This window comes from Rutilus rutilus (assembly GCF_951802725.1).
Source record: "Rutilus rutilus genome assembly, chromosome: 16".
NCBI classification, from domain to species: domain Eukaryota; kingdom Metazoa; phylum Chordata; class Actinopteri; order Cypriniformes; family Leuciscidae; genus Rutilus; species Rutilus rutilus.
Window position 1 is genome coordinate 27,379,552 of NC_140224.1, and position 17,209 is coordinate 27,396,760.

The 17,209-nt window shown below is 37.1% G+C and overlaps 1 protein-coding gene across 24 annotated transcripts in view; it reads right to left on the reverse strand.

Annotated features, from left to right (window-relative positions):
- Positions 1 to 8,034, reverse strand: part of tcf7l2 (transcription factor 7 like 2) — an 84,863-nt gene extending 76,829 nt beyond the window's left edge. For 10 of the 24 annotated variants that reach the window (XM_084434551.1, XM_084434552.1, XM_084434568.1 and 7 more), the window contains exons 1-3: positions 7,525 to 8,034; positions 7,317 to 7,383; positions 7,044 to 7,168 (exon numbers count right to left, since the gene is read on the reverse strand). In XM_084434551.1, the coding sequence (XP_084290677.1) occupies positions 7,044 to 7,168; positions 7,317 to 7,383; positions 7,525 to 7,713 (381 nt within the window). In that variant the 5' untranslated portion in view covers positions 7,714 to 8,034. The remainder of the gene's footprint in view (positions 1 to 7,043; positions 7,169 to 7,316; positions 7,384 to 7,524) is intronic. The other 14 variants (XM_084434558.1, XM_084434556.1, XM_084434557.1 and 11 more) reach the window with 3 other exon arrangements.
- Between the last annotated feature and the right edge of the window lie 9,175 nt (positions 8,035 to 17,209).

Here is a 17,209-nt window from a genome sequence, read left to right on the forward strand (position 1 = left end):
AATACAGAAGCAAAACAGTGACTGGTCAGGCTTCATCTTTTTTTGGAAGCTTCAATAACATGCCTTAATGAAGATAAATTTGTCCTACTTTTGTGTTTAAAAATAGATGCGGATAGGTTTTTATTTGTTTTTCTGTGTAGAAGACTTCCTGTGTAAAGACAGTGATGGTCACTTTATCAGGATTTTTATCAGAGGAGAATATTTACCACATACTCTGATGTCATTGTGTTTTCTGTAATAGTGATTCACATGACATACTGACAATGTCAATCATAATGTTTTAAAGTCTGATAATGAATGATGTACAGTAAAAAAAGACTTTGTGCCGATGAGCACAAGACACACACATGCTCTTTCAGTGGAAACTTGTGCACTCCTATCATTAAGCATACAAGTTAGATGGCAGCTCCAGAGAGCATGTGTGTGCACTTTGGCCCAACCCGAGCATGTTCCAATCCAAACAAAAGCCCAGTGCAACCAAATTCCACCAGCGTCACCCAAGCCTCTGCGCTGGAGAACTTCCAGCCGACATTTTGATGACGAGGCGGGAATCAGGAAGCATTAATAACATTAATAATAGCCTGATTCATTAAAAAAAAAAAAAAAAAAAAAAATTAAAGGAGAAGGAAGGGGAAAAAAAATGCCACACACAAGGCCTGTCCATCAAACATGACTATAAACTTGTCACCTCCTCCTTGTCGTTTTTCAGTCCCTGCTGTGTTTTTTCTTTCCTGCATTTTTTTTTCTTAGTAGATAAATGCCTAGGGGCTCTATTGTTTGGAAATCTAACCAGGAACTGTCGCCACTCTCATTGCCCCCACATTAGCAGCAATTATGCGCCCTATTCAGACTGTCTTTGTGCATCTCCCTCCTCTCCGTCTTCCATCTCCCCCACTATGCCATGGCGGGCAAATCGACCCCGCTTTTTCCCGCTTTTCATAATCCCCCGCTCCAGTCCAGCATACAAGCAAAGGAAAACATTCCTTCAGAACAAGGTTTATTTACAAAAAAAAGTTCTTAATAAATATAAAATTACAATACATATTGTATTGTGAACACGAAACCGCACTAGCATTCATTCTGGGGGAAAAAATAACTATAGTATATATAGTGAAAATAGATTAATTGTTGGGGCAAGTTGTCACATTTTTATTGGGTCAAGCAAGCTGTCAAAAATATTTCAAATGTACAGACAGTAAAAATGCACAAATTACAATATTTATTGGCCAAAAACATCTGTGTATGTTTCCCTTTAACAATTTTTTCCTGTTTCACAAATTGTTTTGTTTCATAATTGTTTTATAAAGCTTTCCTGAAAAGTCTTTAGTAGTCTGCATACAGTGTGACAACATGCCCTACTATTTAAAAATGCATTATTATTATTATTATTATTTCTACCTGGGCAATAATAGTTGAAATGGTCAGTAGCTTTTTTAGGGCTAATGGTCAGTAGCTTCACCAGATTTTAAGATAAGTGCCAATAAAGAAAATGATTTCCAAAAATCCTTGGAGCAAAAGTTAACAATTAACCCTAATCTCCCTTACATATTTACATATATATGCCATTATATATACACATTAATGACTTTTAAAATGTCTTCTGAAATAGCTGATTGTATTTATGAAATTTTATAACAATCTCACTCCCGAATACTTAAAAAGAAATGAATAATGTTTACTGTAGATGAAATAGATCTATGTAAATTTCAGTTCTGAACAAAACACTAGTTTGTAATTGTAACAAAACAAACAAACAAAAAATGTTCGGGCTCTTTTAACAACTAAACTTTACCCATATATTTGTGTATTATGACTAAAAATTACATCATTTGTGTATTATGACTAAAAATTACATCATCTGCCAAATTGTATAAATATGAATGCAAATACCAGCACAAGTACTTTCATAGATTTTCATTTGGAAACTCGCACTTCTTGAAATCAATGGACTTAGTCCTTGACTCAAAAGGCCTCAACACTGGCGTCCTCACCCCCATCAGTAAAATCTGCCTGTCAAATAAGAATTCACACGCAGCTATCATACAGCTGCACAGGCCAGCACATGGGTGCATGTGCACAGAAAGAGTAATTTCATTTCCATGTTTCAGGAGCCCCTCAGCGTGTAGGCCAGCAGCAGGACTATATTTAACAGATGACAAAAGTTGCATTCCAGACGTACAGTACAATCTTTGTGTTGATCTTTGTGTATGGAAATAAATGGTGAAGAGGAGAGAGGTGAGGGGTGGGGTCAACAACACACAGCTGCTAAGCCAATGCAGCTCCATGAGACACAGAATTTACAACAGCATTACAGGACAGGATTGCGTTTGCAGCTTTAAAAACACATGCGACTGAAATAAATCAAGAAAAAGACAAAAATATAATTCCCAATGGTGGCATCAGATAAAATGTTTAAAAAAAAAAATATATATATATTTATATTTATTTGCGACACGAATATGAAATTCTTAACAGTCCACATCCGAACAAGAAACATTCATTAACTACTGAACTAGTGCGGAACATTGTGTGTATACACAATGCCGCCTTAAAAAACACCAGAGTGACACAGGGAGAACGAGAGAAACAAAAAAACAAAAAGGTTATTTTCACACACGATCATAGAGAGCAGCCTGCCAAAATCATCAACACAAGACAATTGAGCACAGCAAGCAGAAAAAAAAACAAAAAAAAAACATCTCAGTAAATATTTACAGCACAAACCTTTTTCCATTCATTTACCAAGCACTAACAAAACCGTACTGTACTCTTTCACGGCCCACCCCCTCCGACCCCCCCACCCACATCTGCGATTCATTGACTTTACAATTTACCACATGTCGAGATGGGAGAGGTCGGGACTCTATCTGAATCACGACACAAATATGCGAGTGATTTATTGTTTTAAAAACCATGGGCCGATTTAGTGCAACTCCACTCTTCCTGAGCATTACTCCTATTGGCAGACCATGAACAATTACAGTTTGGACTAATTAAGCCCTGAGAATGTGCTGTGCGCCGCTAATGTCTCACAGGCCCCGCTTTCAGTTTAATGGTGCCAAACTTTGCTCCCCAACTTAACTCGCACAAATCCAAAACAGATTGCACTTTTTTTTATGGGTGTTTATCAAGCTCTTGCAAACAGAAACCGTTTGGGTTTTTTTGTGTGTGTGTGTGTGTGTGTGTAGGATGGGAGGAGGAGGGAAAAAAGGAAAAGGAGAAGGAAAGAGTGGTGGAGGGAGAGAAAGAGAGAATTTTGCTTCTGCCATTCTTTGTAAACAAAAGTGATTTGCAAAACAAAAGGATGGCAACCTTCTAAATAAACTGGGAGTGTATTTTGTGGAGAGCGGCACAAAACGCGAGCGCGTAGCTCGGTGAGCCCCCTGCGGATAGCAATTAGGGGCCATTAACATGTAAAGCCAATTTGATAAGGTATGAGTCTATCCCTGTAAATCCGCATTAAACTATCTCCTGCACCTCACACGACAGGCTATTCAGCACACATAATCCATACGATAAACCATTGTTACTGACGTCTTAGCCTAAAAAGATTCAGCCATGGTTTATTAAAATATGTACATACATGGCTAAACTAGGGATGAATGCATCTTGAGTAAAAAAAAAGAAAAAAAAAAAGATTAATTGATTTAAAACACAAAATCAATTTATTAAATTTTATATTTATATTTCATATTAAAATACCACTATTAAAAAAAAATATATTCTGAATTATATTCCAGGCCTCCTCCATGCATCTCTATTTCTTTGCTTCAAATAGCGGAGAGTTCATTTGGGTGTTGCAAGTTTGTCTTTTTTTATATTTTGTTCTTTTTTTAAACTACGCATAATTATACGTTGAAACCTGAAACCTCTGCCAAAAGTCTGCAGGCCTAAGGAATTATGGGGCCAGGGGTGGCGTCAAATATCTTAACATTCATAAGTCAGAGAGGCAGTAAATAAACCCAGCGGATTTACGGGCATAAAGCCCCCTGCCAGAACTCAGCCGGCCAGACCTCTGCTCTACCTCGCTTTCCCCCCTCCACAGACCTGTTGAGGTGTGATTTTAGCCTACAGCCACCCAGTTAACCCAGCACCTTTCCAACCACAACACACACGTAGAGTGTGTCCGCAGCCGTGCATCCGCCACGCAAACTGCTCTCGTTGAAAGGGGGAAGAGTAGCTATTGTCTGGAGTTTTCAGTGTGGAAAACAAAAGAAAGCACAGGCATGATCAAATTGCTAAATGCTACCAAATCATCATAAAGCTTCTCCGATTGAGGTGGTTGGAAATACAGACTCCTCATTATTACAGCTCTCAGAGGTCAGACGAATTAAACTGGCTCTCTCTCTTCACTCAAACACACTTTAAGGGAAAACCATTTCATCACTATTGCAAGAGCGGGCCATCAGGGAAATTCAGCTGACACAAGGCCTATGTAAATAAAATAACATAAAAAAAAAAAAAGTCACATCTCTGATATCAACCATTTAGATCAACATCAGGCTTAAATAATGTGGCAGTAGCAAATTTATCCTGAAAATAAAACACTGGTTTAGTAAATACATCTGAATATTTAAAATGCAATGAAACTGGATTTTATCAACTGCTTGTTTAATACTAGTGAGATTTATAAAAAAAAAAAATTAAAAGAGAGAGAGAGAGAGAGAAAAGGAAAAAGCTAACAAATCCTGAAAAGCACATCATCGGCAGCAAAACACAACAAGCCCTGTGCATTCGTTAAACGGAGCGACAGCTAATCGATGCTCAGGTGAATTATTTATCCTCTACTTAAGAAATGCGTTTATGAATACAACGGCTTTCAACTTCAAAGCGGCTTGGGTCGGACGCCCAGGCAGCTCATAGGAAGCAGACCTCATGGCAAAGAAGCGGGGTGAAGGACTACAGCACCATGTCAAAGACTGAGATCTGTAGGCCTTGTTACAGTAAGAGATCAAACATTACAACATACAACTATAAAGAAATGCATTATATCTATGGGTATGATATTTTGGATAAAAGGCCAGAACAGACCTGCACTGTACATCCATCTACATACTATAGGGGAGGATATCAAACAATGATCCTACTTCCATGGGAGATTCCTAAATATATTCTTGGTAGCCAAAAATGAATAAGCCAGCGATTTAGACAGGGCTCCATCTCTGCAGGAAGAGGAACCATCAGACTATGAGCTCTGGTAAAAGCATCTCTGAGATTCTGACCTAACACGCTATGTGTCAAATACTTTCTTCATATTCCTTCTAATTTATGCACATTTGCGATGGTCATACTGATGCTTTGATAATTTTCTGTGCTTTAGTTTATATGTGAACGTTTCTATAAAGTGCATTTACATCAGTAAAGAAATTATCAGCAGGTGAAAAACAGATTCAGCAAAAAGGCATGTTTCGAGAAGCACGCGATAACAGTCATAGATGTTTCTTCAAAAATGTCACACTGATGCTAGAAACAGGAGAATGCCTTTTTTTCCCCTTTTTTTTAAACAGCTGAATCCAAAATTTCAGAGCAGTACATTTTGAATGTAGTCATTTACTTAATTTTAGGTTACACCACATGTCATTGTCATAAAGCGCACCTTCACGTTTCAGATTAAACCTAGAACTGATTATGAAAATCAGGAATGACCTACTGCACAATTTTCCCTGTCCTTATGTTATTTCTACAACAATGACATAAAAAAAATAAAAAAAATCCATTGTGAATAAAAAATGTTTTACCTACTAAATCAGCAAAAATTATTCCTAGTGCCAGACAACCATGCAAAGCTGATATAAACAACAATCTCTATTTACACTGAAATATTGTACAATGCACATTACATGTTATTCAACCTATTGCATGCTCTAAACAAAAAGTCAATCATGCCATGACAAAATGTTAATGCAAACATAAAATATATTATATTTAATATGCATTTAAAGCAAATGTTTATTCAATTTTAAATATTACTGCTGTCTAATATTGTACTACACTCATGTCAAGGGTGGTATGAGCAATATTGTGCTTTCATTCTGACGATCACAAATTCATTGACTGACTTCCACTAATTACCATAAACATTTCCCACGATGCTCTTTGGCATTAACATTTATGTGCATTGACTTCTTTAAATAACACAAATCGACATTCTGTTAAGCTAGGATAAATTACTCATAATTTAGCTCAGATAAATTACTAAGGTTTTTTTTTTTTCAGTGGCACATTGTACAACACATGACATGTTTTCATCATCATGTCACAACAGCATCTTTGTTTCTATCATTTAAACTGACAATACTTTATCACTTTTAATCGATTTTCAATTCAAAGTGGCAGAAAAAAACGCAGATGATAATTATGGCATCACTTTGATTTTATATAAAAAAATATTAAAGCTTCAATTAAAATTAAGCTTTGCATTTTTGTAGGGTTAAATGTTAAATATCAGAAACGCCTTATTTTTAACAACAACGATTATAATAATAACAAAAACAGGGAACATGATATTATTATTATTATTAATAATGATAAAATCGTTCAAACATTCTCGTACATTTCAGTTTTAGAAATTCCGGAACATACGCTACTGCACATTAAATGTCCCGTTTAAAGCAAACGAGCTAATCCACTAGTTATTCAAGTGGGCTACACAGACCATTAAAATAATAATAGCCTACTGTAAAATTGCAGAATATAAAGCAAAGATTGCCTGGCAAGTAGGCACATATAGTCGAGGAAAATTAAAAGAAATAATAACAACGGAGTGTAAAGTAGCTATGGCTGTGTGTTTGTGCACGTCATGAAAGCACATTATGCGTTCCACTGTACTTGCCGCTCGCGCGGGTCTGTCCACGCGCTCGCGCCTCGCGGGCAGCGCTCGTTCAAGGCGACAGTGTATCCGCGCGAGCGGCATGCCACTGTACAGTTCAGACTCAGAGTGAATTGTGGCAGAAGTTCACTAGCCTACCAAAGCAATTCCTAAACATGGACGTGGTGCTTTAGCTACGTGCATGTGGCTGCAGAAACACGTTAAAAACACTTACTGTGCGCGCGGTGGGAGAGAGCGATCCGTTCGGGAGGTACGGGCTCGTGAGGTCGGGAATCATTATAAATGGATAGCCCGGGTACGGTGGGCTCTTGAACAGCCCTCCATCTTGCCTTTTCGCAGCTAACATGGCGGGGGGGAAAAAAGAGGAAAACTTTTAGTTTAAGTTACATTCCCAAAAACTTTGTACGTACGTGCAGAGGCAAACGGAACCGATGCACAGTGTTGTTGTCCTGTGCAAAAAGATGATTTAGAGAAAACAAGCACTCACCCTCCTCTAAACTTTCTCTTGTTTTGTCTCTGAAACTTTCAGATCTAGGCGGAGGCCGTCTTTCCGCCTTGAAATGCAACGAAACACAGGGAATGCATTGAATAATCACAGCGAGGAGATCGTTAGCTAGTTAGCAGCGTGTTTAAACAAGAAATGTGCAAGTAAAACTTCTGGACAAGTCGCGGATTTGCGGTTATTTGTCACTTACCTCGGAATCCGAAGAGCTGTTTTGATTCGTTTCCGACTCGTTTACAAGAGAAGACTTGACATCTGCTAAATCCCTTTCTGCTGAAGAGTTCTCCGAAATCTTTTCCTCCTGTTCGCCTTCGTCTTTGAAGGAAATCATTTCATCGTTCGCACCCAGATCGTCCCCTCCACCGCCGTTCAGCTGCGGCATTTTTCCCGAGGTGCGCTAATTTTGCGGGGGGCCAAAACACCCAAAAGTTTTTAAACCCTTGATCTTGGTGTGATCCCCGAATCCCGAGTTTTAAGTTTAGGGACTCGCAGTGGCGTTTGGCTGGGTGAGTGTTCAAAACTCAAAAAGAAGAGGGCAATCTTGGCAGAAACAGAAGCCGGAGACGGAGCTGAGGCGCTCGGATTGAGGGAGTTGAAGTTGGTCGGAGTGGTTTTCAGTTCAAAGGCGGCGCTGATTGACAGATAGAGAGGGATGGAAATAGAGAGAGTCTGGATTCGGGATTATTGACAGGGAGAAACACACAAGAAAAAAACTAATGAGATTCAAACAGGGAGGGACTTGAAGTGACGTTTTCATAAATAGAGAGGGGCAGGAAAAAGTACTGGAGGGGGAAAAGGGCTTGAACGAGAGCGAAAGAGAGAGCGCGCGCGCGAGAAACAGAGAGAGGGAGAGGAAAAGAGCTTTTGGTGAAGAGCAGGACAGTTAAAGCGAGTCGCCCCTGTTTGCTTTTGTACAGGAATGAATGGAAAAATAGGCGGAAGACACTTGTGCGGTAGTCTGTGTGTATCTGAGCAGTGAAACTGTGCACAGCTAGAATCATATCGGCTTCCTTATTTTCTGCAGTTTTTTTTTAGGAGGTGCTAGTGGGCTGAAATATCAGACTTCAACTCAAATGAGAATAAACTCTGTACTGCTCGAAATCAAACCTATTTATGTTAACATCACGATCACTTCATAACTATTTTACTTAAAAAGATTTACTGTGCAAGGGAAAATATGAAGAAATCGTTTAAATGACATAGCCTAGTTTTTATCGGTGTTTTAAAATGTGATTAATTGCAGAACAGGCTGACATTATTCAGTATACACTGAAATGTTTTCATTATGTCAACATCTTTGTTTCTGTCCATCCATTTGCACTTCACCAGAGATTAAACTGAAAATGGTCAACAAGTGTAACCTGTCACTGCAGTTTGACACTTTGATTTTACACACACAAAAAAAACCACATCTTTGTGTGCCTAAAATGGGCATATATATATATATATATATGTGTGTGTGTGTGTGTGTGTTTGTGTAATTGTAGACACAAAAAACCTAATATAATTTCTTTCTGCATTGTATCATATGTATATATAATGTGTGTGTATATATGTATATATATATATATATATATATATATATATATAGGCCAGTATTAGAAATGGGTTGGTTTTGAGACAGGCTGGAGTGTGCGCAGACGGGCTAATTGAGGCCAGATAACCTGTATTCATTATGAATAAAGACAAGGGGGGGTGTAGGTTGAATATCCTTTCTCTCACGTCTCTTCTCAGCAAAAATGCGAGGGTAAACTTTTTTGTATTTCTAGCTAATATTTTGTTAGTTTTGGATTGAAATAAAGCATATACATACATAAGTATATATACAAATAATAAAATATTATAAAATTAAAACAAAACTATATGGTAAAAGTGGCTTCCCAAAATTGAATGAAATACACTCTTTTCTTGGAAGAAAAGGTTCTATTTAGAACCATAAAAGGTTCTGTCAGGCGCTTTTATTTTAATTGTATGAGTTTAATAATATAGCTCGTAAACATACGTTATCACTAAAAAAAATTAAATAACGCATTAAACATGAATGTATTATGCAATCATTTAAGACATTTCTTATATAGAAGCTTTTTGGCATTAAGTATTTCTTTTTAAAATTGAGTCAAGAACCTCAATTTTCCTTTAGGGTTCCTCACTAAACCTTTTTTAAAGAGATATTTTTTTTTATATATATATATAAGACATCCCTCTGTGTTTTGATTAGTAGTGCTCATCATAGTATTTCCCCCCATTTAACATTATTTGGTTACTTATTGGTTTATTTTTTAAATGAGCTATTTCCTTATTTTAACAATGTCAGTCACACAGTATAATGTGAATAGAAAGATTCATTCATTTTCCTACCTGAATTTCACTGGTGCAAATATGTAGAAACGTCATTTGAACTGACCTTGCAGTGTAGCCCTTATAATATAATACACTGGGGGAGAAACAGTGTATATTCATTTAGTTTTTTTTTTGAATATAAATATACATTGTATGCAAATAAAATTTGCACTCGGTACAAGAAGAACATTTTATTTTAATATAAGCAGCCATATATTACAAAAACAGCAATATAACAACCGGCAACAGAATATATAAATAATATCACGTTTCACAAATCATAGCACAGATTATATATGAATTATTTGGGATAATAATCCCCCAAAATGCAGAAAATGCAGCATGACACATCTTCAAACTCTTTGAAATGATTTATAAATATAAGATCTATGGCATAGACATCCTTATAGAGTGTCAATATGATTGAACAATAACGCTCAGTATTTAAAATGTGCTGTCAGCAGCTGAAAGATGCCCCATTGCTTTTTGACTTCAGAAGTCTGGAGCCTGCAGATACCAGACCAAAGCAGCTGAGCTCCTAGCTAGCATCTCCCTGGATTGCCTCAGCAGGTTACTGAGAGTTCACTTAGATTGGGTGCGTTTTATCAGCCTTGCTAAGCCAAGCCTTGCTCTCTTTAGTCCCCTGCTGGACCTAAACCTATGACCAATCCAGGTGTTAAAACACAGTTCAGACTGACCTATTCTCTCTGCGCCAATATTTTATCAGGTTTAAGTATAGAAAATAATTTGTTCCGTACAAAATATGATTTATGTACATTGCCCTTATCTCTATACCGTGTTCTGTGCAAAATGTTACCTGGTAGGATTTTGCGTCTGTGCAAGCAGTTAATTACCCACAATGCCTGTGTGTTCATGCGCTGGATGAAATGGCTCTGTTCTTAATTAGCATATTATGGGCTCTCTTAATGGTCTTCCCGGTTGTTTTCAGAGTAACAATATGTGCATTTTAAAAGCTGGGTTAATAGTGAATACAACTTGATTTATGCCAGATCCCCTCTAAGCTAGTTGAATAAAACAAAAAAGGAAGAGAAAAAAAAAAAAGTTTTTTAGTTTTTACAAGTGGAACTTGGCATTTAACCTTTTCGCATTTAGTCAATTGCAAATTTCCCCATTGAGAGAGAGCCTCTGCGCACCATTTTAGCATTTTTTTCCTGTAGGAGTTCAGTTGAATTTTACCCTGTGAATAATGAGTTGGTTAACCACAATTATGCGATTCTAATGGATCTTCATGTTTTGCAGGCTCAGACCAACAATAGGGAAATTATTTTCTTTACAACATTATGCAAAGTTTCATTTTATAATGTATATTTTAAGGGCAGACTGAAAAACAGAATCAAGCTAATTGAGTTATCCTCAGCATTTTGAAAAGATTACAGTCAGAACAAAGTCACGCTGATCATTTGTGTTTTGATGGAATGGAAAAGTTAATAGATTATTAAAGTTCCAAACAAAGTCAAACAGTGCATCTTTCATTTATTTTCTATTTTATGAAACACAGGATTTGACTAAGAGATGTGTCATTTATTTGGCTCTGAGAATCTTGAAACTTGGATTGCCACATCAACATTTAGTCTTATAAACCTGTATTCCAGAGAACATCACTAGCTATGTTTCCATCCCATTATGTTTCCATAACTTGTGCGCAAAATTGGAATATCGCAAAAACATTTGCGAATAAAGCCCAGTTTCCATCCCATGTGTTCAAGAGAACAAAATCATCACTTCTTGGGAAATTGCCGCAAAATATCCGTAATAAAAAAGGAAGCCACTGTGGCTCTTTTATCCTACATCATAAATGACTTGTGCCTTAGAGCGCACAGATGAAACGCTGTCATGCTATCTTGCGTTCAGCAAGGTGTTTGTGAACGCAATCATGTGAAACAGTTCAGGGAGGGAATTAAACCAAATCATTTTGACAGACTTTGGTTCTTCAGAATAACTAAAACAACATTGGTCCACTGGTTAGTCCAGTTATCCAATCACATCCTCTGTTGAGGCAAAGTCATGTGAGTTTTTTGTTCCTCGAGAGATTTATTTGGTAAATGTGTTATCTAACTCATTTTTAGAATTTATGTGCCGTTTCCATTTGTTGATATTTTATGCAATATCACAAATTTTGCATAAAAAGAGGTGGATGGAAACATGATGCATTTGCAAATTAAAACACTGTAGTCCCATCCATGGCTTTAACTACATCTGAACATGTCTCTCACCCCTGGAGTCTGTCAGATACTCCATAGTGGGAAATATTTGGGAAAGGAGGAGCACTGAATCTGTTTTCCAAAACAAACAGCAGGCGTTTTCATACATGGACGCGACAGACATTTATCAAGGTTTGGGTTTGGAGCAATACTAACATGTATCCACCTGAAGCAGTGCATCAGTGTGTATGTATGTGCTCACATTTCTTAAACTCGGCAGTCGCGTCGAATATTGGAGCCAAGGCACACACAGAGGAAACTCTCTGACATCACACCAAACCTACATTACTCAGAGAATGAACCTATGACCTTAGAGTTATCTCTTGAGTACAGCCTCTGGATCAAATGTTCTCTCTCTCTCAGCAGACAGTCGATTCCTGCCCACAGTTTTCATGAAGTCTGTATAAATTATACTAATGTCAACAACAGCTTGTCGTAAAGACAAAAACCTTAATGCTGTATGATTACATAAAGTCATCGTGATCTTTGCAATGCTTGTGTTTTAGCTTGCCGTACTCTCTGTTATCCAAATATTTACCATTTATGAGTGCTTCTCTATAATAGATTAGTTGAATTTGTTGAGTAGATATCTTTTTTGGCTTTAGAGAAGCACAGAAACTGGAGCAAAATGGCGCCAAACACCAGCTGGCACTCTTAATAAGTTCATTTGGGTTTTATATAGAACTCCAAATAACTTTATTCCAAATATAAAAATGAAAGTATAAAAAAACCTATAGTAATAACAAAGAAACATGATAATAAATACTTTTTTGGCACAAAACGTTTTTTACACTAACAAACTGAATATATGAAATAATTCTTTATGTTCCGTTAGATAACATTTGTGTATTATGGATATTGATAAAGTATCACATTAACTATTTAATTCACATTTGCATGAAATCTGATTGCAATGATAACAAAAACACCATGTTTGAAACCCTTAAAATGTTTGTTTTGTTTTTTTCAAGAATTTGATTGAACTCATCCTTTTATGGGTTCCAAATGTGAAGCCTAGAACCATTTAAAATACTTTATGAGGAGGAACGTATTCATATACAGCTCCTATATTGGCATAAGTTTGGCACGCCTTTTAGCGTGTTCGCAACCACGATTTTAGTTATAGGAACACCTTTTGTGGGGGGACTGTAACCCAGCACAATAGGAATTACCAGTGACGTAAGTGTATGTTGAAGTGTATGTGTGTCCAAAATTACATACTTACCTACTATATAGTAGGCAAAAAACAGCATGTTACAAAAGAAGTATGCCCAAATTCACAGTGCTCATAAAAAAGCACAAAGTACCCTGATGACCTACTACTTCCTGCGAGATTCTGAAGTGTGCATACGATGGACGCTTTACTATCCCATGAGGCCACAGGAGAGGATTTATGAATAGCAGTTAAACGACGCAACTGACACTGGTAGATCACATGATAATGACAACATGGAGAATATTTCAGCCTATATTTCCCTTGTTCACGTTCCGCTTGAACTCGCGGCCAGTCCGAATTATGTATTTTCCGTCCGCACACACAGCCCAATTTTTTAAACGGAGCTGACAACAAAGCACATGCTATCAATTTTAGCTCTTGTAAAGAAAGGTCCACTATACAGTGGCACACTCACTCACAGTGGCATCTACATTGAAAGGCTTGCAAGCTCAATTGTACTTGAAGCGGAATGCTGAAAATTGAATATAACTGGGCTTTACAATTGTGAGAATTTTAGTTTTAAGATAGGAAACCTAAAATAAAAGGCAAAATGTATACACATACTGGTATAGATGCTGTTATTTGAACCCTATTTTCTGCTGGTGACCTCATATGGGTGTATTATTTGCACAACATTTGTTCTAGCAGAGGCCCTCTCGTTTTTTAAGTTCAAGGACGCATCTGAAAAGCTTCTTCCTGAGCAAGATACAGGAAACAGCAGGCAGTTTCCCAGGCAGAAAGAGCAGGAAAAGTTTTCAACGTAGTAGAGGCAATGGCTGACAGCTATCATAGATCATAGTGCATGTGGGTCTGAACTGTATATGGATATTAATCTCAGAAGGATGCGTTTTACATCATGAACTGCTCCGTTCTAAATAACAAGATTAAATGCTCTAAATGCATTTAAACAATCCATAATGAAATAGACACAGGTTGCTCTTTCATACCTCAGGAGACTTGATGGAGGTCTCAGTTCAGTTTTATTCGGCTTCGTCTTCTGAAACTCCTTCAAATAGAAACAGATATGACAATTGTTGACATATAGTAAGAGTATAGAGATTAATGTAGATAAAACAGACTAGATCTTTTCTGAAACTCTAAAGGAGACACATTTGAGATTACAGGGATTCTTTTACAGGGATGGGAAAGTCTGTAGAAAAAGGAGTCCATTTAATCTCAAATGTGGTTCTCTGCTGAGCCTGGGCTTAATTTTGAAATTAATGCAACAACAACAAAAAAATCAATCTGGCTAGCATTTTAGCTCAGACAGCTTTAAGCAAATATCACATGTCAATTGCTTTGTTTTGAAAACTATAGCTGAAGGTTTTTTTTTTTTTCAAATGCATTTCAATGCCATTGTACAGGTGAATACCAGACCTCATCAATCTAAATAGTAGATTGTGTTTTATCTTTTAAGTGAACTTGAACAACAGTAAAGACCCTGATCATTTTATTTATTTATTATTTCTGTATGGCATTTCCTTACATCATTTGATGCATAGAATCGCATAATGCTAGGAGCATCATGAGTGTGATTCACTACTGAGAACGTGTCAACCTAGGATCTTTGATGACGATTCTTCTGCATGCAACAACCTTGAGCTCAAGTTTTTACAAAATCGACTTATTACCCTTCCAGAAAGCAATTCATGACCTGAAACAAAGGCGAGTCATAGGGCAAAGCAGTTGTCTTTTTATATATTTGAACAAACACACAAAGGCATATTTATATACAAACCACTCCAGAATGAAGCTCGGCTGTTGAAAAGCAGTGAGGTTTGTGCTCACTTTAAAGCAACATTAGTAGCAAGAGCTTTTGTTCATTTCAATGTTCAGAGCAAAAACTCATTTTCCACCCGGGTCGCCCGTGCTGTCCTCTCGCTGGGAAATGAATCCCACATCCTATTTTTGGTCATTAACCATCTCCAAAATGCATCATAAGCACAGAGATCACATCACAGTATATTTTATCAATATTAATAAGGATAGGAAAACTCTACTGGTTATTAAGAGACTCCCCAGGCTTTGATTTAGACCATTACTAACGCCTCTGCATCTTTAGATTAAAAAACCGACCTCTTTTATTTAATAACATTAAATCCTGGCATGTATCTTCTAAAAGCTTTAATAAGACAAAGATAAGATTTGCATCCCCATACAAGTGTCTTTTTCAATTGATTATGAAGCCGCCATTGATGTGTGAGAAATTGATGTTTTCCTCTGTTCTTAAGGGGCTCTAATAGAAAGGGTGGGATTTGAGGAGGAGACTTTGCCACTTTGATCTTCAATCAGTAAAAATTCCCACTTCTTCTTTGTCAGACTATATTTGGTAAATAACGGTGACAATCCATGTGCTTTAATAAGATGAAATGGCGGGAAAGAAAGGGAAGGGAGGAGAAATAGTGAGGGAGAGAGGAATAGAGGAAGGGGAACAGAGAAAGAATGGTTCTCTTGTTTGTGTTTTGGTAACGTTGGAAGGTGTTGGCGAGACAATGTGTCCAGCTGAACGTACTAACAAACAGATGCAAAACCCATGCGCTCCCATACCGCAGAGGTCCAGGGTTTCAAAATAGAACAAACTTGGACCAAAGTGGCCGGCAGGTCTGAGTGTTAACGGAAAACAAATCTGGTTTGGGGTTTGCTTGTTCGATGTGACTCAAATTTCACATTCCTGTTCCAAAACACATACTGCTATAGTAACGTCACAACAAGCACATATTCTGGGACCTAAAACCATGCTCCTTAATGGATTGGTTTAACCAAATAATGACATTTCTGTCATCGTTTACTCACTCTAATGTCATTTCCAATCTGTATTCAAGGAACACAAAGAAAGACATTTTTATTAATGGACTAATGGACTAACTAGCGTTGAGTGAGAAAAACACTGATATTTAAATTAGTATTCGCTGAAAATCTTACCTTCCAACGAGCTGTTAATCACTGCAACTGGAGTCATTGATTTGAACTCGAACTGAATCAGTCTGATTTGTAAAAAAAATCATTCAGTTCAGATTCATGAAAAAGATCAATTGATTCATTAAACAGATCTGACTAAAACATAACGTTAATTCAAGTTTATTTATAAAGCACATTTAAAAACAACAAATGTTGTATCAAAGTGCTATACAATTAGAAAATACAGTAAAAGAAACGAAAAAAAATAAACTGAATTAGATAAAATTAGCAAAGTATAATAGAATAAAAAACAGACTCACAGAAGTAAAACAAATAAAACTCATACACTAAAACCCCCAATACATCTCAGGCTAATGAGAAAAAAAGATTTGGAATATAATGCACTTGTTGTGATTAAATAATGACATAATATTATTTTTTGTGTGAACTAGTCCTTTATCGTCACTCCTCTAATAAGAGGTATATGCCCCACTCTTAAAAATAAAGGTTCTAAAAGAGTGTTTTCGCAGTGATGCCATAGTAGAAGAACCATTTTTGGTTTCCTAAAGAACGTTTCAATGAACAGCTGAACCATGTTTTTCTTAGTGTGTGCAACGTTTTAATATTATCCTCAATAAAGAACCTTTTGTGGAATGGAAAGGTTCCATGGATGTTAAAGCTTCTTCACTGAACCATCAACAGCAATTAAGAACCTTTATTTTAAGAGTGAACCTCCACTGGCCGCAGCAGTTCCCTCGGGTGACTGGAGTCTCTGCCAACCTGTAGTTGAAATATATGGGGAGAGGGCACAGTATCCAGGATAACAAAGCCTAGGCTAAACCTGAGGGGGATTTGACTCACAAATAGAGATAGGAGAAGACAAAGACAAAGGAGAGAGGAGGGGAAAAGTCTAATGGAACACTGCCAGACCAAAATGGCCTCGTTCACTCATGACAACACAAGTGGGGTTTTTGCATTAAGATCAGAAGACGTGAGATGTAATGGGAAGATAGCAATATGACATTATACTTATCGCAGAACGACGTCTCCTTGTGAAGCACATATAAAGAAAACTCTGGCTTAAAAGGAAATTCGATTAAATGAGATAAAATCAGTTCACCTAGTAAAATAACAAAAGATAGTAAAATACGGTCCGCCCAAACCAGACGAAATGATGTATAGTTGTGTTGGGCATGCTACGA